Source organism: Cynara cardunculus (assembly GCF_001531365.2).
Source record: "Cynara cardunculus var. scolymus isolate 2C chromosome LG 12, CcrdV1, whole genome shotgun sequence".
Taxonomy (NCBI): Eukaryota; Viridiplantae; Streptophyta; class Magnoliopsida; order Asterales; family Asteraceae; genus Cynara; species Cynara cardunculus.
The window spans coordinates 4,192,914-4,217,350 of record NC_037539.1 but is presented as its reverse complement, the minus strand read 5'-3'; the positions used below and the strand labels follow the sequence as shown (position 1 = coordinate 4,217,350).

At 35.3% G+C, this 24,437-nt stretch overlaps 3 protein-coding genes across 4 annotated transcripts; all 3 read left to right on the top strand.

Moving 5' to 3' along the window:
• Positions 1–1,963: 1,963 nt before the first annotated feature.
• Positions 1,964–4,774, top strand: LOC112522657 (putative oxygen-evolving enhancer protein 2-2). 2 transcript variants are annotated; one of them, XM_025131927.1, is made up of 4 exons: positions 1,964–2,259; positions 2,402–2,634; positions 2,784–2,834; positions 4,406–4,774. In XM_025131927.1, the coding sequence occupies exons 1-4, from the start codon at positions 2,040–2,042 to the stop codon at positions 4,664–4,666; spliced, it is 765 nt and encodes a 254-aa protein (XP_024987695.1). In that variant the 5' UTR covers positions 1,964–2,039; the 3' UTR covers positions 4,667–4,774. The 2 variants fall into 2 exon arrangements, with proteins under 2 accessions (XP_024987695.1, XP_024987696.1); XM_025131928.1 differs by having other exon boundaries at positions 2,383–2,634.
• A 2,297-nt stretch (positions 4,775–7,071) lies between these two features.
• Positions 7,072–19,781, top strand: LOC112523350 (putative methyltransferase NSUN6). The gene is made up of 13 exons (XM_025132914.1): positions 7,072–7,185; positions 7,308–7,435; positions 8,985–9,375; positions 10,727–10,874; positions 11,874–12,011; positions 14,851–14,913; positions 16,226–16,347; positions 16,749–16,986; positions 17,434–17,699; positions 17,933–18,033; positions 18,706–18,787; positions 19,069–19,130; positions 19,344–19,781. The coding sequence occupies exons 1-13, from the start codon at positions 7,093–7,095 to the stop codon at positions 19,456–19,458; spliced, it is 1,947 nt and encodes a 648-aa protein (XP_024988682.1). The 5' UTR covers positions 7,072–7,092; the 3' UTR covers positions 19,459–19,781.
• Positions 19,782–22,883: 3,102 nt separating this feature from the next.
• Positions 22,884–24,242, top strand: LOC112523180. Its single transcript, XM_025132670.1, has one exon. The coding sequence runs from the start codon at positions 23,067–23,069 to the stop codon at positions 24,048–24,050; it is 984 nt and encodes a 327-aa protein (XP_024988438.1). The 5' UTR covers positions 22,884–23,066; the 3' UTR covers positions 24,051–24,242.
• Positions 24,243–24,437: the final 195 nt, after the last annotated feature.

The following is a 24,437-nucleotide window of genomic DNA, read 5'->3' as shown; positions in this document are numbered from 1 at the left end:
AAATGCATATTAAACAGAAGAAGCTATGTCGACCAGAAGAATGCACCATTAATCCTTCTAATCCTTCATTCCTAAAAGCAGGTGCTGCACCTTTGACCTAGAGTATGAAAGTCGTAACGTTCAACCTCAAAATTTACACGGATTTGCAACTTTTTCAGTAAGAATTTCTCCATGTGAATTGAAATCTGAAACAAGAACCACAACTGACTTGATATTGATGATAAATTGCAACAAATCGGAACCAATTTTTCCATTGAAATATGCTTGTTATCACATTCGATCTACATTTTTATACCATCTTGTTAAAAGCACTGCCATTTTTTCCTCGTTTATTTGAACTGGAAGAATCAGTCTCTACATCAGCCCTTGTTCTTGATCGCATCGCGTTAACAGATATTGAAGCACCAAAACCGTCGAACACCATTGATAGACCTCGAAAGGAAATTTTCTGATAAGAGAGGGGGAAGGGTTTTACTTTTAGGAGTGAATTATACTTTTGGTCCCTGTAGTTTTTTGAAAATATTAATATGGTCCCTAAGCTTTATTTATTGACACTCTAAGTTTTGGTGGTTTGCACTTCCCTACGACATTGGTCCCCCTTACTAACACAGTCAAAAAAGTTCTGTTGAGCAAAAGACACTATCAGTCCTTTTACACAATTCGTAAAAAAAAAAACAAGTTAATACACTCAAATTAGATATCGTCATGTGTCCCCTTTCTAACATCCTTCCCTTCTGGGGACGTGACGTGATAATACTACTTCGACCAAACAGCGTTTTATTATCCGAGACTAGGCATGAGAATGAGACCCGTTCCATTAGAGAACCAGATATACTCGTTTCTACAGGACTTGGATTTCCCACAAGAGTCGGGAACGGAGATCATGTAAGTTAAAAATTGGGGATGAGGACAGGAGCGGGTAATGTGATCCCCGATCCACCTATCCCCATATGTTAAATATATTATTATTATTATTATTAATTATATTGTATATTTATTATTAAATATATTATTCACAAATAATTAAATTTAATATATTTTAAATTTATAAAGAGTATTTTAACATTTCTTCTTATATACATTTTTTTCTTAATTATCTTACATTTTTTAGATAAAAAACATGAAAACACGAAAACTTTTGATCAAACAAATTATGTATGATGTTGTGTTTTTATTCGCATATGAATATTTGACACACAAAAGCAAAATTTTAGAAATGTATGAGATTATGATTTATTGTTTCATTGCATCATGGGACAATGGAAAAAGCTTGAACTATTTCAAATGTGATACCATCCTGATTAAGGTATTTTACAGTTTATGTATTGGAGTTGAAGGAGGATATAAGGGTACATGTGTATGTATACATGACATATATTATTTTATTAAGGGGGCGTTTGTGATTGCTTATAAAAATAACTTATTGATTTATTCCGGTATGACATCGGTAATAAGTACTTTTGAGTGTTGGATAAATAACTTATATCGGTGACAAACCAATAATAAGAAGTTTTTGAAGAAGTTAAACTCTTATAACTTATAATAAGTTGATAAGTGCGTTTGTAGAAAAGCATAAGTTGTTTCAAATAAGCAATCCCAAACACCCCCTAAAGACTAAAATGTCACCCGAGCCAATGAGTTTTTTACTAACAAAAATAAACCACGATGATGAAATGAATACCACTTAAACCAAGAATGCAATAAACGGAGTTCGGGAACCGTAGATTGTATGAGTAATTTTCGACAAATCATAGGGACTAAAAATTGTAACTTAGAAAGAGGGAAAGAGTTTTGGGATTTGGCGCGAAAAGTATCGAGGGTATTAAGGGAAATCATTCGTGTTCAAAATAAAAATGAATTAAATACATGACGTGGCAGGTCATTTCCGGACCAAACCGCCCGGCCCGACCGGAACGCATCACCAATAAATAGCCCTTATCCAAAAATCAAAATTCTCGTCCACACAATCAATCATTTCTCTTCCCCCTCGATCCCAATCAAACTCTGTAGCCTCTCAAGAAGCTTGGAGTAAAGCAACAATGGCGTCCAGAGCCTGTTTCCTACACGCTCACCAACCACTATCCACCCTACCTTCAAACCCATCTCCTCGCCATATTTCAACCAAGCCCAACCACCTAATCGTCTGCCGATCAACCACCGACGGATCAGTTTCTCGTAGATTAGCTCTCACTGTTCTTATCGGAGCTGCCGCTGTTGCTACCAAGGTTTCACCGGCCGATGCAGCATATGGTGAAGCTGGTACTTCTCCTTCTCCTTTACGATAATCATTTAATCTGATAATATGTATAAATTTGGATCTTAATTGATCAAAATCGACTTGCTGATTGTATAAAAACTGGGAGCATAACATATGCCCTGAAGGTATTTGTGTTAATGCCAGCAAATGTATTTGGTAAGCCGAAGAAGAACACAGACTTTAAGGCGTATAACGGAGAGGGATTCAAGTTGTCGGTACCTGCAAAGTGGAATCCGAGCAAGGAGGTAGAATACCCTGGTCAGGTGCTCAGATATGAAGATAACTTCGATACAACAAGCAATCTTGCAGTCATGATTACTCCTACTGACAAGCAATCGATCACTGATTATGGTGCTCCAGAAGAGTTCCTTTCTCAAGTAATCAAATTGATCTTCTTTAGGCTTTCTATAAAATCTCTCTCTTGATCACTGTTTTAAAAGAATTGCAACTCAGAATCAAGATTATGGAACTTTTTACAAGTGGATTAGAATGGTTTGGGGTTGATCATGATCTTGTTTATTTTCAGGTGAACTATTTGTTGGGGAAGCAAGCTTACTTTGGGAAAACAGCTTCAGAGGTAAACTCCCTTGTTCTTGATCTTGTATCTTTAACTCAATTMTCGGTAATAACACAAACTTACTGGTTGGGTAAAGGGGTGGGGTGGATCTGTTCAAATAAAAGACAAGTCCTACGTTCGATCCCGACCCGAGCTCCCCGCTAGCTCCAAGCACTAGAGTTAGCCAAAAAAAATGCCACCCTCACGTTTTTTTGTAATGATAACAATAATGCATCAGCAAAAGATTTGCAAAAGCACGTCATACACTCTACTGATTGTTAGAATCCCACATCGGGCTTGGATCTTTGTAATTTAATATACTTTGAACCCCCTCACTCAATGCTATTTTGGAGAGGAATATGATGGGATTCTATATATTTTCAAATAGACCATAGCCATCCTCGAAATGCTCAAACCCGGTGTGGGTCTACTGCGCATTCTTGCCAAAACATATGCATACARTATGTCGCATATATCATATATACATGCACACCATACACAATTACACAAACAAGGGCAGCTACACCGCGACCACATTTTATGTATGTGGGATGCATTTAACTAAACAATGTCATTTAAAGGTCGATCACGACCAAGATATACATTCCCTATGTTACATGCCATATGCATAGATATACATGATTTTTTTCTCYGCTTCTTGATTGAGATGATCCTCCATATAGAATGAATATGAATTCTCTTGAAGTCCCACACCAGCTAGATTGTTGGAGCTTCCCTTTTCCTCGAGGGCTCTTTTGTGATATGRGAGTTCCACATATTATCATATGGTATGAGAGATAAGGGCTGCCACTCTAGGACAGGCACTCGACATTTTAGCTAACCCCCTCTCGACACCCAGGGATAATTTGTGTCCATTTAGCCTTCGTTGGAGGGGGTGTGTTAGAGTCCCACATCGACAAGTCTTTTGTAATGCTTTTTTTGGCCGCCTACACACGAAAACCCCTCTTTTAAGCTTTCTCATTAAAACTTCCTCAAAAAGATACGACCCACAAGTTTAGGCGGTTAAAAAAACAAGAACAACAATAATAAAAACGTGGTATCCAGATTCCAGAAGCTTACCAAGAGCTTGTTCAGTTACAAGGAAAAATGGTTTTTTTTAAATGTGAGGTGCTTTTCACAATTTGATGTGGCAAAAAACTCTCCAAAAAGTGTTAAAAAAGCTCCGTTGTGGATTGTTGCCTTGTTTTTTTGAAAGTTTATTGGCCAAGTGGAATTGTGAAAAAGCCACCGACAAAGAAAACTCGTTTTTAAAGAAAATAACAATCATATTTACTAAATTTATTAGGACTGATGTCTTATAGTTATAATTTGTCGGAACTAGTCTGGATTAGTGTGGACTTGGCTTGGGACACCCTTTAAAAAACCTCTTTTTGCTTGTACAATTAACAAGCCAAGTTTTTCATGTGGGTCCCAGTCCCACCTTTTTTGCTAAAAAAAAGCTGAATGAAACAGCTTCATCATCGGGGATGCTCTTATGCGAGTGAGAAGTTTAACTGCTAAATGTTTTCATTTTACAAGCTCTACTAGCATTCCATCCCATGATGATGGTGGTTTCGAGATGGTGACTGCAGGGAGGGTTTGAAGAAGATGCGGTTGCAACGGCAAACATATTGGAGACTTCGACCCCCGTGATTGATGGAAAGCAATACTATTGCTTGTCGGTGTTGACGAGAACTGCGGATGGAGATGAGGGCGGGAAGCACCAACTGATCACGGCCACGGTATCGGGCGGCAAACTGTATATATGCAAGGCACAAGCCGGTGATAAAAGATGGTTCAAAGGAGCTCGCAAATTTGTTGAGACATCTGCCTCTTCATTCAGTGTGGCTTAATGTGATAAGGACCCTCTTGGACAAAAACTGAAAGGGCATTTTAGTACATGTAAAACTTTAAAGAAAATATCCCATAAAAGGGATTTATATAACATAAGTTTTTTTTTTCAATTCTTTTTTCACGTCTCAAGGGATTGCTTATTTAAAACAACTTATGTTTTTTTATAAAAAGGTTGAGTAAATTATGTGGTGTGTAGCTGAGTTTTATTAAAAAAAATGTTTGGATTAATTTATAACGGTACCAAAACATAATAAGTTGATAAGTTGTTTTTTAGTGATTGACAAATTTTGTTTATACGTGTAAAATGACCGAAAATGACATGAAAACATCCTTATCGTCAGCCAAAAACAGGGATCAAGGGTTTGATCATTTGCAAGGATCCTCATCGTCGGCCAAAACAGGGGACCAAGGGTTTGATCGTCGGCCAAAAACAAGTTTGCAGTTGGAGGTTGATTTCGATTGTGAAGGTCGATTTCAGTTTCGATTTTAAGAAAGGATGGCACAAGGGTAGTCCACGGAACATATAAAATGTTTGAAAAGCAAAGCAGAAGCATGAGGCTGAACAGAAGAAGCTTGAGGAAGCAAATCCACGAAGAATTAGGGTTAGGTCTTACCGACTTCTTACTAGGTGAAGATCGATTGCCATTTTGCAGGTGAAGGTCGATCTCAGTAAAAAGTTCTTTCTTCTTTTGGTCGCTCGAAGCTGAGGATAAGATAAGTTAAAGTTAAAAAGATAAACTGGTTTCCACATCTAATAAGTTGAATCTGATAAGTTAGAAAGAAGCAACTTATCAGAAACTCCTTATTACCGGTTTGATACCGGTATAAACATTTTTCTTCTTTCCCCATTCAAACACTAAATAATGCTTATTACTGGTACCACATCGAAATAAGTCAATAGGCAGTTTAAATAAGCAATCTCAAACACCCGCTTTATTGGAATCGGTTGCAATAATAATCGTATTTTGAAATGCAATCGGGTACGGTCAGTGGGACCGATTACAATTTATAAGGCGGGGTCAATTAAATCGATTTATTACCAAAATTGTTTTTTATATAGTAATATGTATTTCTTACAGTTTGTAAGGCAGTGTAAGCTACTGATGTGCGATGTGCTCTTTGATCTCGATGTTGTAGGGCACGATTTTGAAGTGGTGCAGCTTCGCCCTTTGGGCTATTGCTTCGGCTTTAGACGTTTTGACCTTATCCGAGTTCATTTTTGCTTCGTCCTCTGAAAGTAAGGTGTGGATAGCCGTTGTCTGGATATCCCTATACACGATTTGGAGCTCTCGAAATAAACTTGTGTTTGGTAGTCTGTGTGACGGTAGAGACTTGTTCAACTTGCCTCGTTTCGTTGGTTGTCTCATCGTGCTAAAACTTTCTCTGGGCCTTAGGCATTGTGGTGGTGTAACCCGACTGCCTTTTCTTTTAAGTTGGTGTTGGTCGGTTGGTTGTTTTTTGCTTATTACTTTCGTTTGCAGGGCAAACCGTGTGGGATTTTGTTTGGCTTTGATAGTGGCCTTCTCCCTTTCTATTAGACATGGCCAAAAACCAGTCCCTTGAAACCTCCAAAAACACCAATTGGTCCCTAACCGCAGTCTCATAACCAGCCCTACTGGTCTGGTTTCGGTCCTCTGGCAGTCCCAGGTCGAGCCGGGACGATTTGGCCATGTCTACTTTCTATGCCTTGTAAACGATTCGCTAGATTCTTTTGTTTAGTGGATTCGGTTGTTCTTCGTTGGTTTTAACATATTGTTACCCTTAAAAAACAGTATTAAAAATTCGAATTTATAATATAAAAAACTAAGGAAATAATGTTATATATTCATATTAATGACTTTAAAACATTATTTAATAAGGTTGTATCCTATTTTTTTTACTTTACATATTCGGATCAGTTAGCATTTACGTATTCTTTTGCCTAATAACTTGTAAACACAAGCTAAGATCTAGTTTCGCTGCTTGACGTTCATATTTTTATTTTCTTAAATGATGACGAAGCAATTTTTTTTTATACAAGAGTTGTAAAATCCATGACAATATAAGCAACTAATTAAAGCATCTTTAATAACTTCTCATTAGAAAAATAATAGAACTCGACCAATAAGTTATAAGTTATACTAATTAATTTAATATGACTTATATCTTATTCGGTCAACTATACATAACTGTTTACTAGTGATTTAATTATATAGAAAATGACTTATTAAATAAGCTTCCGATGATAGCTTTATATAGAAAGTCAAAATTTTTCTACATGTTTATGGTAATTAAGAAACACACTTCTTTCCTCTACATAGACAGATTAATCTACTTTATCGGTATAAAATCATATAAAAAACCCCTGACATATAATACCTTGGTAGGTCAAATTGTTGCGGAGGCGGAAATAATTCCATTTACCTCTTCAAATTCAATTGAATGAATGAAGAGAAAGGGAGGGAGGGTTCTGCTTCAAGTCATTAGCAGAAGAAACACGAGCTTCAGCAGCACCCTAACAACACTCTCTCAGTCGCAGGTGCACCTGAACATGCAATCATTTCTTCCTTTTTCTTTTTCATATGATTAGTCTGTTAGTGTATGCGATTGATAAATGACTGTGATGATTTGTTTCTTGTTTGGTGCAACTGCAATTATTAGGTTCTGTTGATGGATCCATCTGAGCGTTACTGCTACAATCCAACCTTGCGTTGGAATCCTCAAGTGGAAGAGCATTTCAACAAAGCTTATGGAGCAGAAGCTTTTGCTCGCATCTCCAAAGCACTAACGTACTTGCTTCATTATACTCGCCTTTTGTGCTCTCTTATAAGTGTCTTACTTTAACATTTGTCATTATACTCGGCTTATGAGAGTAGTGTTTTTCAGCTTCGAAATTGACAGTTTGCTTTTATTGTTGTACACAGATTTTGGGGAGTTATATGTAACTAGGTAATGTGTTTAAGAATAGGAAAATATTGGAGATCAGGAACAAAAATAGGCTATTCAAAATTTGAATTGACTGCGTACTAGCATATCTACAAATAAAATGGCTGTTTTTTTTTCTCTTTTTTTTTTCTGGGTGGTGGGAGTTTGATGCTATTAGAAGCTTCGTTTTTTAACAGTAAATGATTATTATATGAGAGAACTCTGGTCTTTATTCGAAAAAATCATGGAGGAACTTAGGTGGAGGGAAAGGAGGTGTTCTTGATCTCAATTGGCATCTTTGAAATTATTTAAGATAGGAGGAAATGGCGGTATTTGGATTTTTGATGGGGAAGTAAAGGGCCTGGAAGTTGTGTGTAGGGTGAACTTACTTTTTGGATTTTTTAGGGGATAAAACTTAAAGTTCAGGACTTTCTGTTATATAGATCCCATCATCCCTATTATTAGTATTATAGTTGTTTATGTTATAAGCTGGACGGGATGTTATGTAAAGCGAGTGTGGTCTCTCCCCTGCAATATCCTTACCAGCTCACTCTTCATCTTCTATCATAAAATTATATAATTATATCATCCCTTTACACTTTCCACTGAGAAAGAAGTCCTGATTTTGATCAATAAATAATACACATTTCTTGCTATGCTAATGGGAAATGATATAAGAAATGTGAAAAAGTTTGAATTTTGGATTATTGTATCTTCTTTATGGACCGTTTTCTAATATCTAAACATCTCTAGTTAGATGGTCAGTGACATATCACTGAAGTGATGGTTTGCAAGTTCGTTTATTACATGTTCATGCATGCTTGTGTAGTTGCATGTTTACATTTCTTGTTCCTGCTTCAATTTTATCTGCCTCCCATCTTTGAGCTAGGTCTGAATGAGCAGTGTTGTGACATATATTATTGGGTTTCTCTTTAACATGTTAAGCTTCTAGACATGTTGGTGACTTGTTAGATCTTTAGCTTCAGTAAATTTCATTTATATCCTTGAACTTCTGCTGAAAACCACATTGATATTCTAGTAGCTGCCACATATGTTTTCATCTTCCATCGGATTGGTCTCTTAGCTAATCAATTTCAGTCAACTCGAATGGTGATGAGAGGAGTCAAAATTGGATCTTGCACTTGGTATGAGGCCTAGTTGACTGAGCACAAGTCGTTAAACATATTTCCTGCCTAAGGCCCCGAGTGCAACAATTTTATTCAAGAGAGGGATTGGTATCGGTAGTAATGTTTGTTAGGCTACCTCCATGACTTTGACTGCATTGTTTAGAGTTTAGGCCCTAAATCGTTTACTTGTTGTCTTAGTTTCTATAGGTTTAAGCATGGTTTATATTTCCTCATGCTGTGTAGCCTTTGAATTTATTTGCGCTTCTGTGCTCTTATAATTGGTCAGACAACCCTCTCGTTACTCTTGTATACGTGTAAATACACTGCGAACAACAACTGATGCTGTTATTGAGAAGATTATGGAAATTCAATGTGATAAAAGGCTGCATGACCCTCCACAGAATCTGCATATGAATGATGATGTAGAATCCCTAACTGGTCATAAGCATAATGGTGTTCGGGACGTTGGTCCAGCAGTTGAAATCCCTGAAAATGGTCACAGTTCCAGCACAGAAACTAGCGCTGTTATAAAATGTCAGATACCTGGGCTAGACTATGTTGTATTTGTGAAAGGTTCAGGTCCACATGATATTCAGTATGATTATCAACAAGACAGGCCTCCCAAAGAGGTAATTGTCAGCCGTAAGTGTGCAGAGGCAGTTCTTCGAGGTGCTCAGGTAAGCATCAGTTAAACATATTATATTGTGTTCTTCATCCTCTTCACTCTAATAATTTACACAGGTTAGCATTCATATTTCTCTTCATTACTTCTTTCATTATATAACTTTTGTATGATTGCTTAACTTGACTTAGTACCCAGTTTCTCATTCTTGTTCTTCTCTCAGCTTCCTTCTCTTTTCCTTTTCCTTTTCCTTTTCCTCTTCTTCTCTTTTTGTTGTAGGTTTATTGGCTATTGGTTACTAAACAATACAAGAAGTGGGTTATGACTATTTGAAAGATATTAGTTTTTTATTCTTGTATTCTTGTTATTGTTTTTCTCATGTTTTTGTTAGTATTTCCAAACTGTCCCCTAACCCATTGCTTAGCCTTACTTTTATCTAACCCTTAACCTCAAATAACACTCTTCCTCCGTCTCATGCCAAATAGAAGCTAAATATACGTCCTCCATTTCCACAAACAGACCAAAATTTTCCAGAAACTGTTGTTACAAAAGCCCGTATTATGTTGCTTGTATCCATTGTCTTGTAAAATGAGGTATATTTTCTTTGGAAGGAGTCCAAAGATATATATATATATATATATATATATATATTTTGCTTCAGTTATTAACGATGCCAGAAGCCTTGAATCGTTGGCTGCTTGTTTGGTCTTAGATCAACTAAGTGAAAGTGGAGGGAATTGGCCTCCTTTTAGCTGATGTGGGAGTTCACACATATGGAGGAAAGCCTCATGCAGAGAGAAAATAACATGCTAATGAGTATTCAAAGTGTTGAGAGAATTCTATGCTACTCATGTTTGCATCCTATTAGTAGATGTTATGTTTGCTCTCCGACAATCACAAACTTCCCCTTACAGATTTGGTTAAGAAGTACACGTCAAAAGGGCATAAGCGCCCTTTTTGAAAGAGCACGTGAAGCTCATATGCTAGATCCATTCATGGAAGGACCTATTAGCTTTGTACCCAAAAGGAAGTTGAAGTACCGTAGATAACGGCATGGACTAAAAGTGATAGTTAATTTTCACTCACCAGCCCATTCTTGTAATTTACTCTTCTAACGATGATTTATATGCAAACCTTTGCCTTTTAGAGCATGGCATCATTTTTTGTTTTCATGTTTATTTATCTTTCTCTTGACCAGTAATTGTTACAAAAAATAGTTTCTAAATGTGAATACAGAACATCATTGGATAGTATAGCTGTTGTATATACTAAAAGAAAGATAAAACCTGATGTCACTTCAGGGACCATATGTATCTTAACTGCAACTTCAGATTTGTGTTACTATGAAATGTTTAATATATAAAACGAGGACTAAAATTTCATGTTTCATTGTGATATTTGTGTAGGTATATGTGCCAGGTATATTAGCATGCAGTGCTCATGTTGAGGAAGGGGATGTTGTTGCAGTTTCAGTTGGTGTTGAGCAGCCTGGTCGTGATGGTGGATGGAGTGTTGGAATCACACGTGGGATTGTCCTACAAGGACTACAGACAGGCAAGCAACATGTTATCATTATGTTGATAATTGTGCAAGTTATTAAGTGTTCAGTTGTGTGGACCTTGATCCTTGAAAGGGCCTCAAATTGCCCCGCCCTGGGGGGATACTATTAAGTTTTTAAAAATGTGATACATGAGTTGATCTTGTTTATCAAAATTGAGTTCTATCATATGTTGTGACTTTGAGCCTTGAAAGTGTGTTTGTTCCATGAATTTACTCTGCTAAAATATATTCTGAATTCTTCATTATTGTATAATATAATAAGGTACTCCACTCGCCATCTTTTAGCATCAATGGCATCATCATGGTGTTATTTTAAAATGACTGGTCATGCTCTAACTATGTTGGTTACAGATTTTTTGCCTCAAAGACAAGTGGTTGAATTGTTGGTGAATTTTTAAAAAGCCTGATTATAGATGAATATAAAGCTTGGTTTATTGTATTAAGTAACAGCTTGAGACTCGCGCCTTCCACCGACTAAAACAACGAATTAAAAGTGAATTGTTGACTTAATGATATGTATGAGGGTAATTCTGTTATGTAGAATGGCGTGGATGATTCATCTTCAAAGTATTATTTTTTCATATGTAAGGTGTGTATATATATATATATTATTATTTATTTTTGAGATGTGTTGCCACCCTAAGAACAATTTTATTTGTACAATTTTTTTCGTTTTACTATTTGTACTTGGTACCTTTATTTTAATCTAGCTATTCATGATAAAAGCACTGTAACACCTTTGCTAGCTTAAGTTACAATGTGTCCTTGCAAAACTTGTTAGGCTACAAAACCAATCGTAAATTTCATTAAATATGAACAAAAATCTCTTTTCATCCAAACCTAGGGTCCTTGTATAACTGTTGTTTAGGAAACTTATGAGGGTCTTAATTTACTTATTCTATATGACTTAAGTTCGTTCTTTCTATCTTTGTTGTAGTATTTTCCATATGCTCCTTGAATCATAATGCCTCTTATATGTTCTATCTCTTGTAGATCCTCATTATCTCGAACGAGATCGCTTATATATTGGCCAAGGAATTACAACGATGTCAAGGGCCGGAATATTTCGGGGATTGACAGGTCTTGGTGTGGATATGACTGATAGAGTGTTTAGATTGGGATCTTTCAATGGTATATGTTTTCCTTCTCTTTCCTTTTTTAAATTGTGGAGGGCTATACACAGTGTTCAAAAAGGACCGCCATGGCGCGATATGGTGCAAGAAATGGCCAATAGAGTTTCTGTAAGGCGTGGCTCATGGCGCACGTTTTTTACAAGACATGAGTTTTTTCAAAAAAAAAAGTATTTTTTTTATCTTGTGTTTTTACATTTTTAACTTTAGATTTTACACTTTCATTTAGATTTTTCTAATCACATCACTCACAGTTTTATGAATTCATAAATGTTATAGTCTCACGATTAAAATGAAGTTGTAAAATTACCTTTCTAAGATCTATTTTAAATGTTCAATCAAAAACTATTTTTATAATAATAATCTATATGATTTTCTTCTTCTAATATGAATGTACATTATTTTAATATCATTTGCTGATTAGAATAATATATAGAAAACATATATGTATATGTATATAATTCTATATATAACATACAAATTTGCCATCTTATGTCACACCTTGAAAAACGCCGTGTCCTCGCGGTGGCGTGTAAGGCTTGAGGCTTGACCTTGCCGCCACGCCTCATGCCATTTTGGACCTTGGTTGTACGTGGCATGACTTTTTTTGTGATTGCCATCTCAAAAACAAGAAACCATCTCAAGAACTGCTAAAATTGCCAATACTTTCATGATATCTAAGATTTGTATTGGCAATCAAATTTCTTGTTTTCTTTATCTGTTTAGGAGGACCTATGTTAAACTTGGAACAAAAGAAGGGGGAAAGAAGTATCTAAGTTGGCTAAAATAGGAAAAGAGGAACCAGCGATCCTCCAATACAAAAAAATTGTGGTCATTTGCATACCAGTGGCAACTTCAAATAGGTCTTAATCTAATGATGGTAACTAAAAATTTTCTTTTCTTTTTTTAATATAAGTAGCAGCCAGTGCATTAAAGATGATAACTATTTTTTTTTAACCCAAAAACGGATGAGGTTAAAGAACAATAGAAGCCGTATTTTGATTATTTGTTCAATGAAAATGACGAGGGATTGTTGGGGAGCCAACTCTTCTGATAGTACCAATGTGTTACATATGAGAATTAGGGGGTGTTTGTTTTCAACTTAATAAGCTTAATGGGTGGTTATCTTAATTGGTTAAGTTATATTAAGGTGTTTGATTTTAACTCAATGCTAAAAGATTGACTTTAACGTATTAAGTTAGCTCATCCTATCTTAATGCATTAAGTTATAAATTTTTCCAAAATTACCCTTGTCCTACAATTTTTAATCACACCTCTCGTTGAAAAATAAGTAGTTAAATAACATGCATAAATTAAAATTTATAGTCAAACAATAATACTTTATTGTTTTAAATATATTTTAAGTTATTAAGTATTGTGTTATGAACTCGTTGAATTCATATTATTTATGTTATTTTAAATAATTCGTATTATTTTAAATTATTTTGTCATTTTAAATATTTATCGAACAAATTATTTTTATTCTGAGGTTATAAGCATCTCTAGCCACCTCTCACTTCTTTGGTGTCCGTCAAAGGATGGGGAGATCCATAGATCTGGATAGAGTCCCCAAGTTGACCAGAAGTAAGAAACGACCATAGTGCTGGAAAGTCGGAAGGAGAAGTGTTATAATCTTTGAAACAAAAACAGAAGTCGGAATTCTTTTCCAAATAGAAAGACACAAAATTCTCCGGGATTGTTGCTGTCTTTTTTTTGGCAGTGGGCAAGAATGTTAGAACATAAAGAAGCTATCATATCTCAACACTTATGTAAACATAAGGTTAAAATGGTAATTTTTGTTGTTCAGATTATTTATTTAGGACAAAAATCAAACAACAATTTATCTTAATTTATCCGGACTGATTAATGCTTAGAAACAACTTAATACATTCAGAACTTAATGAATCAAAAATCAAACAGCCCCTTAGTGTTTGAATGCAGGAAAAGTAGCTTTATCTCGGTCTACAAGAGCAGTTGTATTCCATATGTTATGAGTTATCAAGTGATGAAACTTATAAACAGTAATGGAACTATGTGGGTGAGTCATTGAACACACATTAAAGACCGAGCATAGGATTAAGGATATCTATTTGATTTTGTGTGAGGTAGATCAATTACGAAGGATATCTTGTAGCATATAAGGAGCTACAATGAACTGAGAACAAAAGAGTGGGAAGAGATGAAGCTAAGTTGGCTAAGACAAGGGAAAGGAAAACCAGGGACGTCAGTTGTACCACTTCTCGCTGAGGATGCGAACCAAAAACTTTTAGTCAAAGATGACGAGGTTAGAGAAGTTGAGAGGCTATTCTGATCAGTTGTTCATCAGAAATAATGAGGGATGTTGGGGTAACTTGATGACTCTTTTGATAATACAAGTAAATTGATATGTTGAATTAGAGTTTCAAAATGGAGGAAAAGTAGCCATGTTTCGGTCTACAAGAACAATGGTGTTCAGTATTTATGAATTATCATGTGATCAAACTTATGGATCACAATGAAACTATATATGTTAAAGGTTAAATATAAGTGTTAGAAATTCAATTTGGTGTGCACATGTGCATGGCTGCATGCACATGCGCATACGTATATACTTGTACATATACATAATGTGTATGTGTGTGTGTGTGCACACTGGTTATGCTCCGACATCATGTGTGCTAGATTGAATACCTGTTACTGTGTATATATCTAACTAGTTGTGGATCAGGGTTTTCTCTCGTTACTACTGAATCATCTTTTATAATTTACCCTAAATTCTTACAAATGTTGTCGATACGTACTCTTGGTGTGCGAACAAAACGTTACTACATGGAAATAACTTTTTGTTGAATATTTTGCAGATGTGCTGAAGGGGGATATATTTCTTCAAAATCTGCCAAGCATTATTACTGCGCATGTCTTAGGTGTGTATATCTTTGTCTTCTTCTCTCATTCATGCAGCGATGTTGGTGCCATATATTTGTTTTTGGCTGGAAGCTACCAAGATCTTGTGCTTGTGCCATTTGTGTTAACAATTTAACATTGCTAGTATTTGGAAAACTATGTTATCAGGGCATGCCAATGGTTAAGTACTAGTGAATGTCATATTTGCTACCATCTATACAATTTGTTGCACTTTAGTGTTGTGTATTTTCTTTTCTACGTAACTATGATGATTAACCTGCAGCTAATCGAATGTAATACTAGGATCACTATATGCGTCTTCAAATATAACAAAGTTACTTGTTCTTGGTTCTTATTTTTTTAAAGTTTGATGATATGGGGGAAGACTCCATTTAGTCAACTGTAAGGGACAACAGAAGGCCTATACCTTTGGTCTTACAATAAAATAACTGAAGACCCCTCAAAATAAAGCCTATATTTTTAGGGTTATAAAGATAAATGAAGACCTCAAACAAACTAGAACAAGGACTCTGTAACAACCCTTATCCCAATAAGATTTTTTTTAATCTCTCATAACAATCCTGATCATAATACTACCGTTGATGTTCCCCTTCAAGTTGACATAACTGGGATGACATTCAAATTGTTAATGCTTCTTTAATCATTACAGAATTGTAGCATCATCGATGCTCCTCTTCAAGTTAACATAGCTGGGATGATATTCAGAATGTTAATGGTATGCCGTTTATACTAGAGAAATATAAACAAAAACATTCTTCTCAAAACTCAGATCACCCGTATTTCTACCAAAAACCCTGAAATTAATAGGAAGTTCATCATATATTGCAGAAATAAATTTTTGATATTCACTTGTGAGAATGTTTGATCCATCTCAAAGATATCATTAAGAGTTTAATTCATGACTGACTTGAGTTTCTCCCACTCGCAACAAACTTCAAGTGCAAATCAAATGATATGGGAACATAACCCTCAATGATCCCCACTTCTCCCATATGTAAATCAAATAAATCAATGAGTCTAAACCATGATATTCGCCTCCCATGACCGTCATGGATCCCTACTCGCATATGTCATGAATCACTTTAAAAGCTATATATCAAGATGTTTTCATAATTTATGTCACCATGTGTATATCTTTCACAGATTTTGAGAAGGAAGAATCATGAAAAGGATTAGATGTGCTTTGCTAATTTTGTTGTGGAAATCTTTATTTTATATATTTTTAAATGTATCTCATATATGAGACATAAGGCTTATAATTGCTGTTACTTTTTGATGAGGGTTAATCTTGATCACTCATCTCTGCTGTAGATCCACAAGAGGGAGAAAGAATATTGGATATGTGTGCTGCTCCTGGTGGAAAAACAACTGCAATTGCTTCCCTTATGAAGGATAAAGCAGCAGTGATTGCAGTTGATAGGTCTCATAATAAGGTAAATATTTTTGACATTACATCTTTGCATCATCTTAAACTACTTGAATCATAACTTGTAGCTTGTATGCTAAAAAGGATAGGACCCTTTTTGAGACGGCAGTTCATCATCCATATTCTATAATTGTAACTCTATATAAAGAGGTAGTTCTACCATGTTGTGTACCTACCCCATATGAATAAGTTTGTATGTTAGATGCAGTAATTGGTCTGTTCATTCTTAACTACATTTTAGATCACAGAAAACTCAGGTTGTGTGCGATTCTGTCCTGTTCACGTGTCTTCTTCATATCTCCTTCCGTTAGAATAGGGAAATGCTCATCAAATTCTCCTAATCTAGTGTTGTATTAGTCCATGCATGTGTGTCCTCATTACCCAGTATTGATGTTTTTCACTTTGCAGGTGATGGAGATTCAGAATCTGGCTGCAGAACTGGGGTTGAAAAGCATAATAGCTTATAAGCTAGATGCCCTTAAATCTGTTAACAAGAATAATTTGAATGGAATAACTACACAAGGTTCTAGGGAAGATAGAGTGGGTCTAACCTGTCAAGAGGCAGAGTCGGGTAGTTCTGTTACTGGAGATTTATCATCTCTTGCAACAGAAGGAACGAAGACAGATATGACAGACAACAAGATTTGTAAGTACTTTCTTTCGAGTTATTTCTCCCTCTCTCTCATTCATTCACACACACACACACTTATTAGATTCAAATTTTCTAATTTTTGTACATCTGTCATGAATATGTTGATGTCCATGAAGGAATGTAGCATACCGCTAGTACCATACGACCTTTTCCCATTGTAAAAAGTTTCTTACTTCCCAAGTTCCTAGTGGTTTGCAACATCATTGAATCTAAAAAGTTCCTAGTGGTTTGCAACATCATTGAATCTAAATATAACATTAGGCCCATATAAAGATATCCCTAACATGTCAAAACACATTATATTTGTATCAAGAAATACAAATATTTATGTGTGATTATAATTACAATGTATGCTATTGCCTCCAGTATGTTGTTTTACGCATTATATTTGCATTAAGCATATGCTTTACATCTAATTCAGTTCATCTTCTGTGGTTCTAGTGCATGTTGTTTCTCCTGTAGATACATTACCCATTTCAGAGAAAGCTAATGTTCCAGATGAAGAACAAATGAATGGAGGTCGTTACAGAAGTAAAGCTGAGCTAAGGAAAGAAAATCGAAGAATGAAAAATGGGCCTGGGAGAAACCAATCAACAGGTGGCAGGGTGGATAAATGTGAAGGGTTTCCTCCAAACAGTTTTGACCGAGTTCTTCTTGATGCTCCCTGTTCTGCTCTTGGATTGAGACCACGCTTATTTGCTGGAGAGGTAAGGCGGTTTTCTTAAACAAAGTGTATGATTCCAATTACACGAGTCATCTGAGTTAATTGACGGTGACATCTTTTGTCTGACTTTTGCATCATGGAGTCGAAGATCTATGCAAATAATACGACAGTTTGCAAATTTCATCATTAATTGATTATTTTCATGTTTCATTACTCTTTTTGCATGCATCAAGTTCTGTATGCCGCATTTCATTTCTCTTTTCCATTTTTTTTAAGGAAACGATAGAATCGTTGAGAAGACATGCAGTGTATCAGAAACGAATGTTCGATCAGGCTGTTCAGCTAGTTCGACCTGGTGGAGTTATTGTATATTCCACGTAAGAAAACATACTTACTTTCTATTTGCTTTTCTGTGTATTCTTGATAGAGCAACTTCGCCAATGCCATTCTATACAAGATATATGCTACTCGTATGACATTCTGCATCATTGTGTTCGATAGTCCATTGAATGTTAATTTAGAAAGAAGTTTATGGCTTAAAAGAGTGATTTATCAAATATGTTTAGGATAACCCTGAATATATAGTGCATAAGATGGACTTGTTGGCCTGGACAGATAACAATTTGTACTCTAAATATGAAAATATAAAGCTGATTCAACCGAACCAGGTCCCACATCCAAATGCACAAAAGTAAACAGCTTTTTGATCCGCCTAACACTTCTATACTGATGCGAACGTGCTTTGTCAACTGACTTGGACCCTATCTTACCCTTTTCAGCTTCAACACAAAAGTATGATTAAGTTTTTGAACTCCCATTTATATGAAGTTGCATTTGTTTAGATTCTTGAGCCGCCTCTAATTTAGATTCTTTTAACCACATCTATTTTTAGTATGAACGGAAAATAGTTACTACAATCAGATTCCAATCTTGCAAGTATATTAATGTGCCTAGTATTCTGTTACTTCATTTTTGAGGAAGTTCCTCTTTTCTCTCTATTAGAGCTTTCATAGACTGTATATGATTGAAACCTGCATATTAAATTCCAGATGCACGATAAATCCATCCGAGAATGAGTCCCTGGTTCGTTATGCTTTGGACACGTACAAGTTTCTCTCGTTGGCACAACAGGTTAGTAGCAACATCTATCTATATTTTATAGAACCGTCAAAAGGATATGCTTTTTCTATTTGGTGCTCTTATGATTCTTCCTTTGGTATGTTCTATTTGTTTGAATTTTCGTAACAATAGCCATTATCTCTTTGCAGCCTGTCACATCTAGAAACCGTTGTACTTCATTATTCAATCTTACAAGGATCTTCATTACATCATATAATGTTTATACTTTCTACAAATTAATAGATAGATTATTATTCTTTAACCTAATCTTTCTTTTATCTTGTATATTTTAGCATCCAAAAATTGGCAGACCTGGCCTGCTCGGTCGGTGTGAATCATCTGATGGATATTTTGAGTAAGTACATTTATCCCTCTTTCCTGTTGTATTTTGATTTTTAATGGCAATTTGTGTCATTATATACATAGCAAGAGAGAACATCTTCGGTAGAATAGATAAACCCAAGTTGTTTCATTTGTAACCTTTTTAGTTTTGTGGCACCTCTACCTGAAAGCAACTGTTTCTACTTTTTTGGTGGTTGATGTTGATCAATATTCATAAACTTTTCAGGGAATGGCTAAGACCTGGTGAGGAAGATCTTGTCCAGAGGTTTGATCCTTCCGGCCCACATGATACAATCGGGTTTTTCATAGCCAAATTCAACGTTGCCCCCAAAGATGCCTAGTTTTATACAGAAGTTGCAACATAAGTCGGAGGCATGACTGCGTGAGCCTGCTCTGATGCTTCAACTTGGAAACCAACCCCCCAAAGAAGTAAACAAAAACTCTTTACTCTTTTCATATATACATCACATGGTTACAATGCAGACTTTCTTATTTTTGGGGGGTAGGGGTGGGTGGGTAGTATTGTTGTAGAATCTTGGGTACACCTTAAGACTGGCTAAAATCATAGTAGGAGTTAACTTACAGAAGAGAAGTCATTCTGTCATCTTATTTTGGAATTCCTAGTGTAGATCTAGAGGGAATTTTTTGCATAATCTATATACTGTTTTCATTATTTTGGAAGAACCATTGAGTTGACTCGGGGTGCCAAGCATAAAACTTAGTTTAAGAAATGACATACAAAGAACTTCGTTCTAGAATGAAAGACTTAGGGTAGGGCCTGTTTGTTAGCAGCTTAATGACACTCAGTTTATTCAATCATATAGAAAGTGGCTTATTTAATAAGTTTTTCAGGAAGGAGCTTCATGCAAAAAATCAAGTTTTTTACAAACCTATCCCTTCCATCTATGAAAAAAACCCCTAAACAAAAATCTTCACAATCTATACAAACATATTAAGCCATACAAACAGTTTTATCCATACAGGACTTAACAGAAAACCATCCAAACTTTCCCTTCCAACTAGTGAACCATTTTCTGATACTTGTGTATCAGAAAAGTCAGCAATAGGACAATCTATTGATTATATGAACTTATAGTTGAAGGATAGATACAATAAATGAGCCTAAACCTATTCCAGTCATGTTCCTTAAGATCATCTCCCAATGAATGTTCTTGTAACATCATTCCCAATTAACTAAACCAAAAACCTACATATAATTCCTTGGTGTGGCTTCCATTTATTTTTTCAAGATCAATAATAATATTAAAAATTATTAAAATGTCAAAAGAAAATGTATAAAAAACTATTAACATGTTATTTCACACAAAGTCTAAGGTAAGAATTAAGATTCTTGTAACTTTTTTTATTAAATGTACTGAATATTTTAATAATATAATTTATAATGTAATCTTCAAATTGGAGAAACTGTTGGAGATAAACATAAATTTTCTTTGGAGATTATCTATAGTGGAGAACCTGTTGGAAATTGCTCTAGAAACTTCTTTTTTTGCACTTTCTTTTATCTTATTATTGTCAACTAAACAAATTAAAATTACCATCAAACTCCATAACAATAGTGACTAATGAGAACTTTTTTTGGGTCCCATATATTATTTCAACATCGATAATATAAATATATATATATATATATATAATGTATTTCATATAAAATTTAAAGTAATAACCAAGATTCTTGTACAAAAGCTTTAAAAAATGAGCAACTTAAAAGAATTCTTTCCGGTAATAGTTCTTACAAATTGCTACAATTTTTGTTTATAAGAACCTCTCATTGAAAATACTCCAAGTATCACCATAGTCTATGGCTAACAATCACATCCATTTGACAAATGTGAAGTATTCACTGACTACAAACATTTAGGGAACACTTACGTAAACATTTATCAATAAGAGTCAACACTCTTTATTTAATTATCGAGTAAGATTCTAATTCACCAAAACGGTATCGTATGCAATAATTTACCCAGTAAGCGCTTACTGGGTAAGAGTCGTCTCACTCACTTACCGGGTAAGACTATCGGTCATTGTCATCGCTCTTATTGGGTAGGATTTTCAATCATCGTCATGTTCATTCGATAAGATAAGTAACCGGTTAAAAGCTTACCGAGTAAGCGTTTGATGAGCGGCTCCTTAATAATACACTTATTTTATTGTCCATTATCATATCTTAATGTACCACAAACCGTAATATAAACACAATAAATTCAACGTCTTATCACTAACAAGTTGTATGACAAAAGTGTTAAAATAACAAGGATCACTTTGATAGTTTGGTTTATTTTTTAGGCAATAACAAAATATTAGAAGCCGAAACAAGTCGTGGATCACGTTATCCGTCTTGATCCAGGATTTTTAACTTTTGGGATCCTAGCCTCGGTTTTGCAGGAATTCTCATCCCCGTCAAGATGAGTACATCAGGTTTTCTAACGATGGTCTCATTTAGACATTAAAGGTGATCATTTACGAGTTTGGGCCGGACCTAACATAATTTTTTTGTCTAAAAACTTTTTATTACCAGTACTACACCAACATAAGTTAATAAGTTAGAAGAAAGTAATTTATTATTACCGGTGCCAAACCGGTATAATCATTTTTTTTTTCTTATATCCAAACACAAAAAACTTATCATTACCGGTATCTTACCGAAATAAGTCGATAAAAATAAACAACCCCAAAAAACCCCAAAGTAAACGACAAAACTAGCTTAGTTGGAAAATAAAGAAAATATATTATAATAATCCGTTTTTAATGTGATCTCCAACTCACGCTTGGGATTCACCACAAGATAAGCAAAAGACACCCGCAAACATCCTATCACATCCCTTTCCCAATTTATCATTTTGCCCTTTTCTTTTCACAAATATATTTTATTCTCAATTTCAAAAAATATATTTTAGTTTTTTATCAATAAATATTATTCAAAATTAATATAAATATATTCTTGGTTTATTTTGCTAAAATATTTTCATAAAATAAATGTATCAAGTATACACATTTTAGGAATTTTTTGTTGTTAGTAATTAAATATCTAAAATACTTCATAATATAATGAATATTAATATTTGTGTTGAATTAGATAAATATTTAGAGTTTGTTTGTTTACCTTTTAATAGTTCTATTAGAAGGAAATTGTTGAATCGTTAAGAGGTGAATCTTGTTTGACAAAAAAAAATTATGTCTCAATGGTTTTAAAACCCTCTGAATGATTTTGTATCATAAGTCTTCCTTAACCATTCAGTGCCCCTATTTCATAGTAAATAATTATCAAACAATTATATTTCATTTTGACCACTTAATCATTCTGCATTAAATCATTCAGCAATCGTCAAACAGTCTCTTACTGAAAAAAAAATGAAAAGAAAAAGTTACATTCATTTTAGAATGAGAAGCAGTTATTTTTTGGACTTTCTTTTATAGATTAATGGTTGTTTGTCAAACATTTATGTGATTGAGGATTATTATTTGTTTTGACGGATGAACATGACAAAAATTAAGAATCTTATTCAATAAAAAATAATAAAGATCGAAAATCTTACTTAGTAAATGAATAAAAATATCTTATCTGATAAATGCTTATTAAATAATTTTACTGATAAAATATTACCAATAAACGATTAGAGCGAGTGAAGTGCTTGTCCTCTGGAGTTTTTTAATTCTCTAAACTGAAATAGTGTATGCAATAATTGCACCTAGAATATTATATAAGAAAGAAGCCGGAGGGTAAAGTGGGTATTTTGTCACACGCAGTTTTCGAGAATTTTCTGATCGTTTATTTTCACACGCTTTGTGTAATTCTACGAATTATCATCGACTTGAATAAAACCACCGTTGGAAACCCTAGCCACAATTTCCGGCAACTCAAACTTATCGTCACCGGCAACAAGGTCCCCTTGACTGATCGATTATATCTCAACTTCCCAAAGGTTTAGCCATGTTTATCGTCGAGAAAGCTCAGTTATCTTCCCATTTCCGATCATTCACGAAGAAATCGAAGCATGTTCCCAGAAACTACCAACTCGACGCTAGGTCATTTGATGAGAAGGTAATCGTTCTTCTGAAAACTCTAGATCTCGCCCCGAATTCGTCAGAAATCAGTTTGTCTTGGATGTCGACGGCTGTTTCGTTTCTCTCAACGGTTCATTCTGAAGCGGAGGATCAGATCTCGAATTTGAAATCTGAGGCGGATGATTATCAGGCTTTGTATATGGAGTACAGTCTGAAGGTACTTGATCTGTGTAATTTGATTTCCTCGGCGGTTCAGCGATTAACAGATCGTCGCCTTTTGATGAATTTCAGCCTTCGTTTGCTGAACTTTACCGATCAGATTCCTTCGCCTGAGAAATTGAACAAGGCAAAGGATGCTCTCGGTAGATTGCTTAACGATTCACAAGAATCTGCCAAGGAGAAAGGTCGCCGCGCGAAGGATTTGATGGAGGAACTCGCAGTACTGCTCGTTAAGCTGCTGCCACGTAGCAAGACAAGTAGCGGAAGAGATCTGATCCGTCGTACGTTCTACGCTCTCGGAGTCTTGACTGTTTTCGTCGGAAGCGTTTTCGTTGCTGTGCTGTACGGAGATTTCGATGTCATTGAACTCAGAGTTCCGGCTGAGTTCCTCTGGGCCGACTCAGTCAACGGCGTGCGGACTCGAATCTTTGACCTGATAAAGCCGAAGCAAAATGGGCTTTTGGAGCTTGGCAACGTGACAAGCCAAGCGGTGGTAGTACGCGATCTTCTCCAGGTCGTTGTCTCTGACGGCGGAGATAACGTCGACGATAGGGTTCGTTTGGAGGACGGAGTGAAAGAGCTGGGAACGGCGGCGAAGAAGTTCTCAGATGGTATAGACGCGTTGACTAACGGAGTTAACGGTATGTTTCGCACTGTCTTGAAAACGCGTAACGGCCGTCTAGACATTTAGATGTTTGGTAAGATGGGTGGGTCCATTGTAAGTGTGAATACGTGTAGATGATTAGATGGGATTATTACATACAATCACACAAAATCGCTAGTGTATTGTTCCGAAAACGTGGTCGTTTGTTGAAAGGGCGTGCAAATTTGTATGGGTTTGAATATCTGAATAGAAATTTAAGTAATACATGTTTTAAGATTAGGGGTTCTTTTTTTCGAATGCTTACCAAGTAAAAATCTTATCTGAAGAACATGAAAATGGTTAAAAATCTTGCTCGGAAAGAGTTATGACAAGGACCGAGAGTATTACCTGGTAAATGAGAATGACAGATTCATAACCGGTAAGTGTTTACCGGAAAAAAATATTGCAAATGATATCTGTTTAATGTACTAAAAT